This window comes from Protopterus annectens, chromosome 5.part1, assembly GCF_019279795.1.
Source record: "Protopterus annectens isolate FY-2018-M chromosome 5.part1, PAN1.0, whole genome shotgun sequence".
NCBI lineage: Eukaryota > Metazoa > Chordata > Ceratodontiformes > Protopteridae > Protopterus > Protopterus annectens.
The window spans coordinates 68,900,991-68,918,325 of NC_056736.1; the positions used below are offsets into that span (position 1 = coordinate 68,900,991).

General features: G+C 40.0%; 1 protein-coding gene across 1 annotated transcript in view; it reads right to left on the bottom strand.

Moving 5' to 3' along the window:
* Window positions 1-9,283: 9,283 nt before the first annotated feature.
* The window catches only part of LOC122803130 (glutenin, high molecular weight subunit PW212-like), a 64,431-nt gene continuing 56,379 nt past the window's right edge, over window positions 9,284-17,335 (bottom strand). Inside the window, exon 6 of the mRNA XM_044072752.1 lies at window positions 9,284-9,399. Within this exon, the coding sequence (XP_043928687.1) occupies window positions 9,284-9,399 (116 nt within the window). The remainder of the gene's footprint in view (window positions 9,400-17,335) is intronic.

A 17,335-nucleotide genomic window follows, 5' to 3' on the forward strand; every position in this document is an offset into this window, starting at 1 on the left:
AGCCACAGCGTACGCCTTCGGTTTCTGGCTTTCAGTTCAGACAACTAGGGACACGCCTCTTCCAGTCTTCATTAACTCACAGCAGGCACATGCCACTCTGCTCCAATGGGCTTACAGTCTTTGATACATACAATATAGAGACAAGATGATCAGCTTTAACAATTGGCTTAATGTCTGGTGTCATTCAAAGGGGATCCAGTGTCTGTCTGCCTGGGATGACATGCTTGACAAGCCACGCTGCTTGCACCTGTCACCCTGGGATTCGGATATTGGCTAAGGCTCTTGCCACCCCATAGTTTTTTAGGCAAGGCTCAAATTCTAAACCTACCACCCTAGAAAACAAAAATGGGAAGAAACTGAAGGTAATGCTGCTCAATGCCAGAAGTCTAAATCTCAAAATGCAGGCCCTTCTCAGTATGGAGAACATCGATGTCTGTGCTGTAACTGAAACCTGGTTCAAGGCTCCTGAGAGCACCCGGCACTATTAGGTTTTACCTCATATCATGCGTTCCGGCCCCCCCGCTCCGACCACACCACAAAAGGAGGTGTATCCATATTCATAAAGGATACCCACACCTCCAGGTTGGTGGCAACTCACGAAGCTTGAAACCATCCAGGTGCAACTAACCATAGGCAAACTGCTCTACAAATTGTAGCATGCTACAGGCCACCCTCTCAAACTCAGGAACCCCACACAGCCTTCCTGAAGACACTGGAGGGTATAAATGTATCTCCAAACACCATCATATTGGGTGACTTCAACTACCCGAATATAGACTGGGAACATTACTCAAGCCCTAACTTTCTAGCCCAACGGTTCCTGGAGTTCATAAATTCAAATGCCATGGAACAGCTAGTCACTGTTCCCACGAGAGGAGAAAATATACTAGATCTCATTGTCACAAACATGGGGACAAAATGCTCCACACGAAGTATATCCCTCATTGGTGAGATCTGATCATAAACTAATCTCACTGGAAATCCACATCCCGCACCCCAAACAAAAGACCATAGTGAAGAACTTCTCTAAAGCAAACTTCACACTACTCAAGACTGGTGTGGTATCCTTCAAGGCCCCTGAGCCAGTGGAAACCACAACCCAAGCTGGAAGCCCTTACAAATGCCTTCTATGAACACCTCCAGGACTGCATGGATCAGGCAATCCCAAATAAAACCAAGATTCTTTCCACAAAGGGCAAACGTCCAGTCTGGTGGACCCCAGCCATTAACAAACTTTACAATAAGAGGAGAAAGCTATTACATGATAGAACAAAATCCATAAAAGGGAAGTCACCCCTGATCATTATTAGTAAAAAATACGAGCACTCATAAAATCAACTAAGGCCAATTTTGAGAGAAAAATTGCCATGGATTCAAAGGACAATCATAAGGCCTTTTTCAGCTATGTTAGGAACCTGGGTGGAAACTCCAAGATATGCTCAGAATTAGTCCAAAATGATACAAAAATCACTGAACCCACAGACATTGCCAACATACTGGCAGACAGGTTCAGTGCAAACTTCATCCCTCTCTCCCCCCCTAAAGGATTGATAACTATCCCAGCCAGTGTAGCCTCCCGGACATCTCAAATGCAGGTGAAAGCTGCTCTCTAAAGCTAAAAACACAGCATCAATGGGACGGATGGTGTCCCCGGCTGTGTGCTACGAGCTAAATGAGGAATTAAACCCGCACATAAGGCAGCTGTTTAATCTCAGCCTTACCACAGGATACATGCCCAAGGAGTGGCGGCAACTGTGGTCCCACTCCCACAGCAGCACCTCTACGGACCCTGGTAATTACCCATAAGCTTAACAAGTCTAGTCTGCAAAGCTATGGAGAGGATCATAATGGAGCTCATAAACAAAGATATAGGGACTTGCAGACATTGGACCCGACCCAGTTTGGCTTTGTCAAGGGAAGATCATGCCTTTTGAACTTGGTCGACTTCTTCGAAACAGTCACCAAGGCCATTGATGAGGGAAAGGCAGTCCATACAGCCTACCTTGACCTTGCAAAGGCTTTCGACACAATACCCCACTCGGGTATTGTAGAAAAACTTACCAGCTTAAATGTAAACTCATATGTCACAAGATGGGTTGCAAACTGGCTTAAGGACAGAACCCACAGGGTTAGAGTTGCTGGCGCTGTGTCAGACAGGGCTCGGTCCTTGGCCCCCTATTGTTTGGCATCTACTTCTCAGAAGTACAGGCCAACATGGGAGGACTTTGGCTGACAAAGTTTGCAGATGACTGCAAACTGGGCGCCATAGTGGAAAGTGCATCGGACACGGATATCCTTCAGAAGGGACTCACGGAAACAGATAGCTGGTGCCAGAGCCATGGCCTGATGTTAAACGCCAAAATGTATAGTCATACCCTTCGGAAAACAAGGTAAGCCCAAGCTAGGATATAGGTGGCAATCCACTAAGCACAGAAGAGGTTATCAGGGACCTGGGGACCCAGGTTGACAGTGGCCTTTCTTTTGACACTCACATTGCTAAAGTGGTTAGAAAGACCTTCTACATTGCCCACCTGATCATGAAGGGATTCACATCCAGATCTAGTGAGGTCATTGTTCCCTGTACTCTTCACTTATCAGACCAATGATCGAGTACAATGCCCCATTCGGGATGTATCTCACCCAACATCTGCAGCAATTGGAGAGACCCCAAAAGTTCCTCACCAAAAGGATAAAGGGACTCCAAAATCTGTCATATGCTGCCAGATTGAAGAAACTCCAGCTCTATTCAGTTGCATACCGTCTGCTCAGAGGTGACATGTGCCTGACATACAAGGCCATGTCCAACCCGGGATTAATGGACATGCTCCACCTCAAAAAATCCAAATCCACCAAAACCACTAGAGCAAGCGACTTAAACCTTAGCACGGATATAAATAGGACGTGCTGGAGGGATAGATTTATCACTCAGAGACTCCCTATGCTGTGGAATAAAATCCCGGTCCATGTGAGGCAGAGCACCTCGCTGACTCTGTTCAAGAGAAATCTAGACCTGTGGATGGGAGATCGTAGGTTTACCCCAGAAATCATCTCTTTGTCACTGCTGGGCAGAGGCACAACAAACTAATGGGCACAGTATTTTTTCATATAAGGGGTGGCGTAAGCAGGGTGGGCGAAGCTTAAAATTTGGGCTAGGCTTATAAATGCCTTAGGGCAGATAGCCTAGTATAAACCTATGAACCTATGAACCTATGAACCTATACACCCCCTCATGATGTCACTTATCTTCTACTCTGTTACTCCCCTAATCCTACTCTTACACTCTAGGGACATGGTTCACATGGCAGGGAAAATTGGGATTCACTATCCTTATACTCATTTGCATAGGATTGCCTACTAATGCTTGGTTACATCTCTCACACTGTGCTTCCCCCCTTAGCAACCACTACTCAGTGGCCATGTTGTCTTCAGAATGCCATTCACTTGCTTGGCAGATGAATATTTGTATTAAAATGGCTATTTTTCACTTTTAATTATTTTTTTTTCTGGTTTTTAGAACGCCACACGTTTGTGTGCCGCTGAGCTACACTTAAACATCGGAGATCAGGGGTGTAAAAATAATTATTATTTTTCATTATTTTGCAACACATATTAATGCCAATGGCCTTATATTTGGCCATTGGCATGCTTCCTCAACTGGATACATCCTTTATTTGGAGCTGTCATTGCTCCGTTTTGCTATTTGCAGAATGGTACTCCATTACCAATGGAGTACATTTCTGCAGATAACACTACTCTTACACGGACAGGTTAGTGCTTCCTGGATTGCAAATTTACCTCATTTGCATAGCTTTCAGCAGCAAATGAGGTAATTTGCATAACCTAACACTGTCCGTGCAAGAGTAGCTTTAGAAGCTGTCATGCACGCCCCTACTGGCTATTGCTGAATCGCTCGGCAGACATATTGTCTGTCTGCAGTCTTACATTGTTCTTACACTCTGTGCAAGCCTTCATAAATCCGGCCTCATATCTTTTGCATCATCATGTGTTTGGTCTGCATTTAGATAATTTTTACTTATGCACTATACCCATTGTTCCACAGATAATATATGGACACGATACGGATGCACATGTTTATAATTTGCCAGTTCAAACGTTCAGTCCAATCATTAGAAAGTAGTGTTTGAGTGAGCTTACATGTTTTAAAGGTTTTTATTAAATTATATTTTGATATTAGATATGTTAGTTTTTGGTGATGCACTCAAACATATGCTTGAGTGTTACATCTGATCGCTTATGTGTTATTTTTTAGTGAGACATTAATATCTGCTTAGGTTACTATGACAACCTGACACCGTGTTTTATGTATATGCACAAGAGGGTATAGGAGGTTAGTTTCACTATTATGAAGCAGCAGTCATTAAGAATACATCATTGAACGTGGGATCCTTTTAAGGTTTTTTTTTTAGTAAGTAGTAGTTATTACTATGTGAATTAGTTTTCAGTCATTCATGTATATATATCCGTTATATTTTTCAATATGTTTTATGAGATATGCACATGCAGCAATGTTTTGTTTAGTTAATTAGTCAGTGGTTATATGATTTAGGCTTGACCAATGTGGGATAAAACATAACACTAGTTATTATATGTTAAAAGTTTATGTGTTATATTTATACTATCCAATGTAATAATTAAATTAAATAAAAATATTAAAGTAAAAAAATGTATATATTTACAATGAAAAATTAACAGTGTTGTTATTGAACAATTGATTAAATAAAAACAAAATGATAAAGTACTTACTAGAATATATTTGGGGTCAAATAGTCCGTGGTCGACCTGTCCACTAAAAAAATCACATATACAATATATATAAATTTATACATGAAATTGTATAGAAATGCATTGAGGTTGAACTATCCAGGGTCGAATAGTCCTGCTTCCCAGAAAAGTGGTAGGAAGCTGTTAAACTTGTCATTCAGACTATTAAACACTTCAGTCTGACTTTAGACAAAGTCTAAGCATACCTCAACCTCTTAGAGCTAGAAATGTGGACAAAGCCATAAATAATGGGGGGGGGGGGCAAAGGCATTTATCTTCTCAGTTTACTGGGAACTATTTTTTTGTTAACTTTGATTATTAAACCTTGGGCACAATTCATTTCTTCCTTGAAAGAAAAAATAAGACTGAATTTCTTTAGTCAAGATTTTTTCCAGTCCATAATTGTAATAAAAGGCTGGGGTAAAAATCTTTAAAGTGTACCAAACAGCATCAGGAATCCCAAGATTTCTGAGGCCCATTCAGCCTCCAGATTATCAGTTTAATTCTGTTATTTCCTCCACAGTTATTACACTGCGGCCATGGCCAATTAGGGAGGTGAAAGGATGCAGGAAGAAAATGAAGAATAAAAATGAATTTCATTCTTTAGCACAATTTTTGCACAGGCAGTATTTGTATCAAAAGGTTAAAAAAAACTCTAAACTGCACCTCAGAGTATCTAGAACCCAATGGCTTCTGGGGATTGGGGGAGGAGTTAGGCCTCTGGCTTAATTTGATTATTTCTTCCTCATTTATTATGGTATAATCATGGACAGTTAAGACATAGTGAAAATGCAGGAAAATCCGAGGTGTGCAACAAAGTATGAGAAAACACGAAAAAAATGTAATCCAAATGGTGTGACAATACCAGGAAAAGGGAGAGTAGGGGACACACTGCGGTGGGGGGTGGGACAGGTGGACAGCTGGAGGCCCATGAAATAGTTTTCCATGGGTATCATTTCACCAAAGGCCAGAATCAAAATATTCAGTACTGCCAGAGGCTTCCCCATTTAAGTACATCACACAGCTTATCAACAAGGTTTGTTACTTTCCATGCAACATTTTGTAACACTATAGCACCTGGATAAGAAACAAAAAACGTGCAATATGATTATTTTTGTCAGATTTATGGTATACAGCTATCCTTTTTATTGTATCTTTATTTACTACTACATATCATATACCTAGTTGCATAATAATGTTAAACATGCCCTTGTAGACACTCTGCAAGATGTTTAACTTTAATTTAACTGCTGGCTTTGTCCCTGGTCAGTCAAGCATGGTAGTGTTGAAGGCCCTACATGAGAGTGGCCTAACAATTAAATTAGGCATTTGAAGTCTTGACAGCCTTACAGGACTGATATGTAAAACTATGGGGTGTATTACAACTAACCCCATAAACTGTGATATCAATACTATTGTTTGACTTCATCCCAAAAGTTTGGTTTTGTGACGAGTAGATCCTTTTGAGTTAACCTGGTAAACTTCTTCAAAAGGTTTACAGAGCCTGTAAAGATGGTGGCCATGCAGTGAACATAGTGTATCTTTAACCTAGTGAATCTTCAACACCATTCCTCATGCTGGCATCATGCCAAATCTAATCACTTTAAAAGTTAACTCATATATGGTAAGAGATGGATAACAAACTGGCTGAAAGACAAAACCCATGCAATGCAGGTTAGAGGTGCCTTATCAGTAAGTATGAAAGTGACCAATAATGTCCCACATGGCTCAGTGCTAGTACCTCTCTTTTCTGATATTTAATTCTCAGTTCTCCAAATGGAGAGCCAAGACCTCTGGTTTAACAAAGTTTGCAGATGACTACAAATTGGAGGTTGTTATTAAGTCACCTAAACTCTCCTAAACTCCTAAAATACCTAACCTCTCCTGAATGAATCCTGGCAGTTGGCTTAGATGATTAAGGAACTGTTAATAAGCTGTTTTGTGTGGTCCAGTCATACAAGGATTGATTCCTTCAGTGTCCATTGCCTAACTGTAGGATTCTGAGCAAGTAACTTAACCAGACACCGTTCCAGGGCTGAATCTGAAAAAAGTTCATGGAGATTAGTGCTCTACCCTGGAAAACAAATGAAAATAATTAAACTCTCCCTAATAAAGCCTTGGTGTGCTAAAACTGAGCTCAAACTAAATGTTGAGCAGTGCACTATCACTTTCAATAGACAACCTCTCCCCTCATTATACTGTATAGCCAACACACCACTACAAAATGAAATTTTCTTCTCAGGGACCTAGAAACTTGAGACAATAACTCCCTGTCTTTTGACAGTCATGTGATAACAATTGTCAGGAAATTCTTCTATTTAGCCCACCTAATTGCCAAGCGAATATCAACATGGTCTAAAGAAGTATTTACTCCCTTATAGTCAACATTGATCAGGCCAATATCAAGTACAACAGCCCCTTTTGTATGGATCTCGCTAAACATATCAAACAATTAGAATGACCCCAAAGGCTCCTAACCAATAAGATCTCAGGCCAAATGTCTCTGAACTACCAAGAGAGACATTTTATTCAGTGTCTTACAGACTTTTGAGGGGAGAGCTGTCTTGCTTACTGCACCATTAGAGACCTGGTTGTCCTAGACCTTCTGTTTCTCTGCAAGTCTAATATCTCCACTAATATTAGAATCAGAGAACTAAATATTCACTAACAGATAAATGCAGCACAGTGGAGAGGCATGCTTATAAGGCATCACCTCCTAAACTTGTGGAAGAAACTTCCCATACATGTTAAGCAGTGTGATTCACTTTCTCACTTTAAACATAAACTAGTGACTGAATAGGTATCTACAAATTTACTCTGGGTTTTACTGGTATAGCCCTCCTGAAGAAAGGTGGTGCTGCCTGAGGGAGGGTGCTGGCAAGACGTGAATGGTCATAAGATTCATTAACCTTGGAATATCTATGAATCTAAACTTCTTTTATGGCTTACTCCCATAGCTTTTCATGAAATCTCTGCCTATACCCATAATGATCCTAAACAGCATAAAGTGCGTGAAAGAAAATGAATGACTTAATAATTAAATACTACTAAATGATTACTACATTGTATAAATGACTGAATAATTAAATACTGCAAAATGATTACTACATTGTAAGTCATTCAAGCTCCAGTGAAATGTACATCTTTGGAAAATTCCACCTAAAACAAGCTGTTAGACTGGAGAGTGAAAGCCTGCCTAGTACTCAGTGGGTAAAAGGCAGTAAACATGCAAACCTGCATTAACTTACGGAAATTAAACTTTACTTGCAGAACATACCATACCTCTCAACTGTACAAGTTTATACACGAATGTAATGTCTGATTGCACTTTTGTAAAGTGTTGTCTTTACTGCTGTTGATCATGGGCTGTGTCTGAATAGGGTCAGTAGACCAGCCCACTTACCTGATAAACAAACAGCAATCAATCAGTCAATCAAGCAACCAATAAACTGTCCAGAACTTTGCAGAACATCCCTAAGTTTGCCTTATTTTTGCCCTGTGCCTTGTAAAATATTTGATTTTCTGGTAAATCTCTCAGAATTATACCTATCAATTCTCCAGAATTTCACAGATTATTGCCTCATATTTTTGGTCTGTTCTTTGTAAAATCTGTGGCTTTTTAGCAAACCATTGAAGACGGCACTCATTAAATAATAAGACATTTAAATCTGATACTTCATATCCTTTGGAAGATCCATGCAAATGCAAAACTTATTCTAGCAGTTTTCTAAGTTTATAAGAGCAATATTTAAAATCTATCCCAATTTTGGCCCTTTATCTCCCCATTATTGTTGGCTTTTATTAGAATTCTTAAGCAAAAGTTGAGAAGTATGCAGAGAATTCCATCACTAATGAAAGAGATTAAAGTGTCATGTTTCAATTGTTCACAAAATTCATGTGGATACAAAACCTGATCTGTTAAAATTCTAAACAAAGTATATAATAGCTAAAAATGATCCCTGGTTTTGAGCCTTCATTCCCCTGTTATTTTTGGCTTTATCCAAAGCTGTTTGCAGAAGAAGTTGAGCCCAAGAAGCATTCATGTAGACATTTCCATTGTGGCTTGTGACAGCCGGAAGAAGACAATTTGTTATTCAAACCATCTTTTTCCAGCTGCCTGAGCTTGCCAGTGTGAGGGAATCTGTGTAATCACTACTCCAGTTTGAGGGCACATGCGGCAGCTTGTGAAAGTGGGGGGTGGTCTCGCCCCTCCTCGCCCTATGGTTCTGGCACTCTTATGCATTACAAACATGACAGCTGGAGAACTTTATGTGAGTGACTTTGGGTTGTTCACTATTCCTTGGAGGAGCTCATCACGCCTTCTGTGCTCTCTTAGTGCTGCATGTCAGGGAAGGTGGTGGCAAAGTAGGTAATTAACCTAGTACATGAACACCAACCCTTTAAGGTTTTAAAAGATCCTGCTGTTTATTGCTACTGATTATTCTATTTCCAAGATCTGCATTCAAGGCTGATTATCTTCGCATGAATCCACAGTTGAATTTTAAATCTTGAAAAGAGCACCGTTCACACTTGTCTGCTTATCGTCATTTTCACTGATGCTGTTTTCCTTTTCTGAGCTATGTTTCTTATGATGCACTTTTAATTTTGTCTTGATTTCTGTAGAAGTAATGCGTTACCAGCAAAACGCAGAATTAATTTGTATTAATGCATCGTTTAGATCCATTAGTGTAACTGGTAAATCAGCAGTATTTAGACAGAACAAAGGTGCAAATAAAACTACTTGGATGGTAATGAAGCAGAGCCTCTTCATACAAATATTTAGAATTAATTTATTTTCTCTGAATAGTCACTGATTTGTGGATTCATTAATATCTTGTTGATTTATTTTGACTTTCAAGTGCTGTTAAAGTGATCTTTCAGTTGCTCATGTTTCTGGACTTTGGAGTGTTCTTTTTCCCTCGCCCTCCTTGTATATCAAAGTCTAACAGATGTCTTATAAATCCAGTCATTCTGCCTTACTGCATAGATAAGCTATCACAACACATCACCCTGTGGTGTTGGGGAGGTATTGTCCCTTTTGATGTGGATTAGCCTGCCATCAACATATTCTATAGCTGTCCAGGCCTAGAAGTAGCAGTAAAGCTTTGGCTTGTCATCATTCTTGGAGGACATGATTTTTTTTTCTTTTTTTGCACCTACAGCTCTTCTCTTTTTGGCTGCACAGAACTGAACAATCTCCTTATTATGCTGAGACAAATGCAGCCCAGGCTTCCACACACTCATATTGCTTAGAAGTGAATTTGCTCCTTGGCTTAACAAGTCCCAGCACAGTGAGTTTGTCATACTGGCTGTGGCATCCAGTTAGAACTTCTAGAGTATGAATAAATGAATTTCCTCCCCTATGATGGTCAAGCTGGTGCCAAATGGTCACTACCATTTTTCCTAGCTGGATCACTAGTACCCAGACCTCTGTTCAGTCCTGGCTCTGTGCCATAGCCTGGACCCTTGCATTTTTTAGTTTTCTGCACCTTGTGGGTAGTTTAATGTCTTGCATGGCTATTCTCACTTCAGTTTTTAATTGACTTGATTAATTTTCAGAATTCAAATTGAGGATACAGGATCTTAACACATTCAGCAAGCTGTATTACCAGGGAAAGCTGATTATGAATGGATAAATAATTATCTGTATGGAATACATGTCATTCAAGTAAGCTAGAATCCTTCAGACAGATGTCTTGGGAATAAACACATTATGGTATATTAAGCGTCAAAGAATAGCAACATTCTTAGCAGTTTTTGCTACCATACTTAAAAGCTATTTATTCGCATTTCTCTGACTTTTATGTTCTGTCTAATTATTCTATGGCTTCTAAAGTCATATATATTTCTAGGCTGTGTCATTCCTACTGTGATGCACCTTATATGTCAACAAATGAAGATTAACTCAATGACTCGATCCTCATGCAGAACTTGTAGCAGCCAATGCCATTGCTTACCCCATCTCGATACTAATCAATCGAACAATAGCAGAGGCCAAAATCCCTTCTATTTGGAAAATATCCTATGTAATCCCACTTCACAAAGAAGGAAGCTCTGCTGAGTTATAGGCCAACAGCAATACTATCCCCACTTGCAAAAATGATGGAAAAATGTATCCATAGACTACTGATGCATCACCTAACTCAGAATAACCTCATGGCAGATTCCCAGCATGGCTTCTGACCTCACCACAGCACTACTTCAGCCCTTCTAGCCTTCTCCAATACCATAAACCATAATCACAATGACAATAACATATCCTCTGCCCTCTTCTTGGATCTCTCTAAGGCATTTGATATGGTGGATCACCAATTACTAATCCACACCCTGAAAACTTTCTGCCTATATACTACAGCCATCCAATGGTTCCAATCTTATTTGAATGATAGACAGCACGCTGTCCTTTGGCAAAAAAAACTTTCTAAACTCCTACCCAACACACTAGGTGTACCCCAGGGATCCATACTAGGGCCCATTCTATTCTCCATCTTCATTAATGACCTCTATTCTGCTATCCCTAAAGCCAGCTGTGTCCAATACACTGATGTCTCCACCCTGATATGCTCAGCCACATCTCCAAATGAACTGTGGTCAGCTAGACAAACCATCTTTAACACAATTGAAAACTGACTTTCTGGTCATTGTCTGATCCTAAATCCCAAGAAAACCAAACTGTTGCTTTTCTCACCAACTCACAGGTCTATTGCATTCACTTTTACCATTAAATCCAATAATGGCACAGCTATCCCTCCAGACTCCTCTACAAAACTGTTAGGTGTTAAAATCGATAATAATTTTAAATTCGACCTACATGTTAATCAAACCTTTAAGACCATCAATAAAAAACTAGGTTCACTTTACAGGATAAAAGCCTTCTTAACCCCTCCTGCTAGATTTGCCATAGTTCTCTCTCACCTACTTTCAACTCTTCTGTATGCATCCCCAGTACTCTTCAATCTAAACAAATCTGTCCTTAACAAACTCTCTATCTGCTATAACCATATTCCCAGATTTGCCACTGGCCTGCCTTATAGGACTCATCATTGTATTAACCTAAACCAGCTTGGGTGGCTAGAATTACCCAGCTTGATCCAGTATAACCTTATGATTACTGCCCGTAAGATCCTTTACAATCCAGATAATACTCCTGCTCTTAAAAATATTATCACACCCTCTCACAATCCCTGACCTCCTCGATCCTCTAATAAATTACTAGTCCAGACTATCAAAACTAATAATCCCGCTGGTGACCCTCTCTTTGCAAACTCTTTAGGCAGATCCTGGAACTCTCTCCCAATCAAAAATACTTTGCTCAACTCCCTGAGTCAATTCAAGACTAGACCCAAACAATAACTGACACTAAACTGGCTATGTCAATATAGCAAACCTGACTAACTCTCCTTGACAATGAGACAAAAACAGTAATTTTAGCTTACGTGTGGCACTATCCTGACCGTTACTTTGCTTCACTCTAACATGTTCAGGTATGTAACCACTGTAAATATTGCATCTGTAACTAACTGTATGAGTTAATAACAGTATTTTTAGCTGACTTGTGTTACTTAATGATGACCTACTCACTGATTTTTCTTTAAGCCTGTAACTTCTATAATTTGCCTAGATAAGTAACCTCTGTAAATATTGTATCTTAAACTTACCTGCTTGCTTAGATATGTTAACTGCTGTAAAAACTGCATTTTTTTTAATCTAAATTGCTGACCTTGGAGCTTTTCTCCCCTGGCCTCTGCTGAAAATGGACATGTATCCAGTCGGACTATCCCAGTCAATAAATGTAAAATAAAATAAACAAGTAAATAAATTGTAATATCACACAGGTAACCTTTGCAGAAGAATAACAAAACATTCTTTTATTACTGAATGTGATGTACAAAACGTCAGTTGTTCTGTAAAAAAAAAAAAAAAAAATCAGTTTGATCACAAAAGGAAAATTGAAAAGCAGCAGTCTGTGCTCCAGGCGGCTGGCAGGAAAGTTGCAGAAGTGGTTTATAAGGGTGAGTAAGGGATCTAGCAGTCCTACTGCTAACATGTTGTAACTGAACACTGGAGCAATAGCCTTCTAATATCCTACTTCCTCAAACTGGAAGGCTAGCTAAAAGCAGGGATTCTATAGCATGCATCTTCTGGGATAATCAGGATCTGGCAGGGTCCAGATATTATATTGGGTCACTCAAAACATTTAATCACTATGGGTACTTATGAACTGTCTTGTGATAAAGTGGGGTATCATGGTAGCGACCTGGGTCCAATAGGGAAATAACAGAAAATATCAGCTTGTTAACTTTATTACATGACATAGAGGAAGTTATCAAATCATACTCAGCTGCGAATTAATCTGCATGTAATACAAATATTACACTCCATTATTATACCTTTTTTGACATTCATCACAGTAGCAAAGAGTGTACATATGTGCACGTGTGTCTCTTTATGAGAATCGCTACTTCTGTAAAGACAGAAATGGTATTTTGTCCTAATGACATACACTGCTAACGTTGCTAGAAAAAGCTACAGCTATGAAACATGATTATTCAGCTAAATGGCTGTTGATGGCATTTATAGACAGCTCATTACCAGTCTCAAATTTCTTGTATAGTATTTTATGGTACACAGATGAAAACCAGTGCATTAATTCTTCTATAGCAGCATATCAACAAGGTGACCTTGCACAAAGCAATCAAGTTATAGCTATATGAAAAATAGTTCCATCCTGTAAAAGATCATTAAAAGATATTCTACCATACTGCCTTACTGCCATTACTGAAGATATCAGCGTCAGGGCACTGTCTAATAATCTATGTAAACTTCAGACATTAAAAGCAACAATAGCGCTGCAGTATGGCTGGCTTAAGCTTTATTAAATATTCAGGCCAGCAAAGCTTTGTTCTGCATATTTCATTTATTATCTGTAAACCACTCCTCTGTGCTCATAACCCACTGGCTCTGAGTGTTTATTTTTTTAGTTACTGGGAATATGCATAGGACACAGGTGGGTTCAGATATCAGGGCAGCAAGACACTTCCATGTGGTGCATTTGTAGCACATGGCTGAAGTCACATTCAGCTGCAGAGAAATATGGCTGTTGTGAATTCCCTGTGAGCAAAGAGGAAAAGGAAGTGCCATACCTACAACTTCAATAACAAAATGCACAGGGGGAAAATAATGTCCATGGCCCCCAAGGCAACATGGGACAGCAGGCAGTATGGCAGACATCAGCAACAGGCTGGCCAGGGAACATGTCAGTGGCAGTAAAACTGTAGTGAACAATGGGCAGTGTCTTTATAATTGGTGTGTGTGTGGACCACTACCCCCTTCACAGCTTCTAGGGAACATTACCTAAAATGCATACTGGAGCATAAATTTAATTACAGTAGCATGCAGGATTTCCTCCATGCTGTAGCACACTTCTATATGCTGTAGTTGCATAAGTATGTACTTTACACTGACAATACTCATTACTTCTTCTGTCCCCAAGCAGTTATTAAAGTGGTGGGCATGGCAGTGTGTGCTTCTCTTTGCCCACAGGAAATTTGCAATGGCCATATTTCTCTGCAGCTAAATGTCACTTCAGCCCTGTGTCACCAACCAAGTGTAGCACAGGGAAATGTCATGCTGGCTAGGCACCTGAACCTAACACAGACTTTTACAGCAAATGGTGAAGTATTGGAAATATGCTTATGAGTCTAAAATCAAATATGTTCACAAACTCAAATGACCTCATTCAAAGCTGTCTAGTTACTGTGTGGAATGGGTGTCTCTAGATATGCTGAGCATTTTGCACTTTACCATACTCTAATGCACATAAAACTAGGTTTGGAAACTTTGTCTTTGTAAGCTCATTGGTGAGTTTTACTCATTATAGATCATGGCCAGGATTTATAGTGAAGTTGTGTATTATACAGCAAGGTATTGCACTGAAATAAAGTATGTCTAACTTGCTAGAGATTCATGAAATCAGATGGGGCTAAAAGGCAGTAGGTAGGAAGGTGGAGCATGAATCGGTGTACACAAGTGATCTTATAATGGCATGTAAATAAATATATCTAGTCATTTGTGTGTATAACAGGATGTAAATGAGGACCTGTGCAAGCAGATAATCTTTCACAGTTGTCAAGAGTGAAGTCCCTTGGTTACATGCATCTAAGTATAAAGAGAAATATGACAAAAATTGTGGAGTTGTGACTCGTAGACGTGGTCAGGGCAGCAGTGGCTCTAGCAAACAACAAATAATTTCCGTAAGTGCCACCTGTCTCCACCTGCAGTACAATGAAGCCACTGGTGGTACAATTGGAAGTGGTATAAGGCAGGGGATAACATACCACCATCTCATGGGCCAGTAGATCTTGGACCAGGTCTCAGCTGATAGAAGTATTATATGGACACTGGCATAAATATATCTTCCACTTCTCAACTCTTGAGGAATGTGTGGCCATTCTATACCAGTAAACAAGACATGTGTAGCTCTCACTATTCCAACTACCAGGACCTTTCAGAGATAACTTGCGTATATCACAGGTGACAGCCTTCAGAATATTCAAGATGCTTCTTGATATATTTCTGCTTTATGTGGATGAGCCCATCAGCTTTCCTTGTACTGTTGATGAAAAAATCTACCACTATTAGTGGCTTCTATGATTTTAACTGCCACCCTGAAGTGCTGATAGGTTGTGCAAATGTGGCATGATAAGGCCCCGCCAGGTATCCACAGAGATGATTATATTAGTGGGAATGGTTACCATTTCATTAAACTGCCAGGTAGTGTCCAAAGCAAAGGGTCTGATAACAAATGTGTCTCCTCAGCACCCCAGCAATGCTCATGATTCCCACATTTGGTGTACCAATCATCTCTTTTGCCACTTCTTGCAGACTGATATTCCACATGGCTACCTAGTAGGTAAGTAGAAGTACACACCAAATCACAGCAGCTATTGATTGATTGTACCCAAGTCTCACTTCCTATATGTCTAGACAATGTTTTAGGAATAACAAAATACCCATTGGAGCACTGGTTGATGGTACTCACTAGGAAACTATGGCTGTAATGCAGTGTTTATTCCCAAACATGGACAACTGTAGGGCAAGTGTTCATCCTGCGGAAAGTTTAATTCTGCTGTCTAGACACATCTGGGGTACACTGTGGAATGTCTCTGCCATTCCCTGCAAGATATTTGTAGTATGCTGTATGCTACACATATGATTATGAGAATGCAGGTACCCAAGCCCTCTATTTAGATACATTTGGACTTGCAATACCATGATCTGTCACAACCACTAAAAGTAAATCCTCCAGCAGCAATGAGAAAAGCAAAAAAGGATGATACTATGGATGATTTCCCCAGGATCTATAGCTTAGGTATAAGCCTTGTGTAACATATAGCTAGTACTAGGATGATGCAATAAAGAGCCACACCAGTACCAGATACATTGATGTCTTTATTCAACCCTGACTGACGAGTGATCTTGTTTACTAAACATCCAGTAATTGTTACAGTATTTAAATGGTTACAGAGGGGGAGGTGTAAGGTCTACTGGATTTCATGGGTTTCAGCTGGGCTAATGGTTGGGGGAAGTCTTTTTCACCTGTTTTGTATAACCAGTAAGATTTGGTGTCCTTTTCGCCTGTTTTGCATATCAAATTTTATCCTGTCATCATAGCTGGTACTGTCGTGGTTTTGTGTCACATGATGCTAGTGCTACCTGTATGTACCACACAGCTTATACCTGGGCTATAGCTTTAGGAATCCAGAGCATCATCTTGTGTGGCTTTTGTTTAGTCTTGCAGTCTTCAGGCCACAGGTTGGATGTACAACGCAGTGCTCATGCTACCTTTAGATTTTTGCTTTAACTCAGCAGAGATGACAGTGATGATAACAGATAGCAATCTGTGGTCACACCACACATCCATAGACAGCATTATGAACCATATAGGGCAGCACAAGTGAAAGAACAAAGTTTAGCCCACCTCTATGGACTCTAACAACCACTTAGTGGTAGTTTGGTATGTCACAAAACAAAATGAAATATGCAGTTGGTATTTGTTCAAAAGCTATGTTGGGTAATTCATGGTTGAGTCACAGTGTGTATTACATATCTCCACTTACATCCCCACAGGGGGAATGTGCTGTGTGTTATAGACACTGTTTGTCACAGCTATTATCATTTGCACAGGTGTCTAAGAACAAACAAACAAACATGCAGCTGCAACCACACCAGGGACAAGCGGGGTTTATGGATCGATGAAGATGAAGACAAAGGTCCTGTAGAGGAGAGACATCCATGTCATTGATGTTTTAATTTATAGACGGGCTACATGAGTCAGTATGGGACCATACTGTGGCTAGTGGCCCTATGACAGTGAGGTGATGTTTCTGATGGAATGGGATCTCTATGGGGTCTAATGATGAGATGTCCTTCCCATGAAACATCTGTGCTGTGGTCCCCACAATCTGTGACAGCAGAGGGTGATATTCATAACCTGTCAGGTGCAGACTGTGCTCCTGTGATGGCCTCCACAGGTATCACCCCACTGTATATA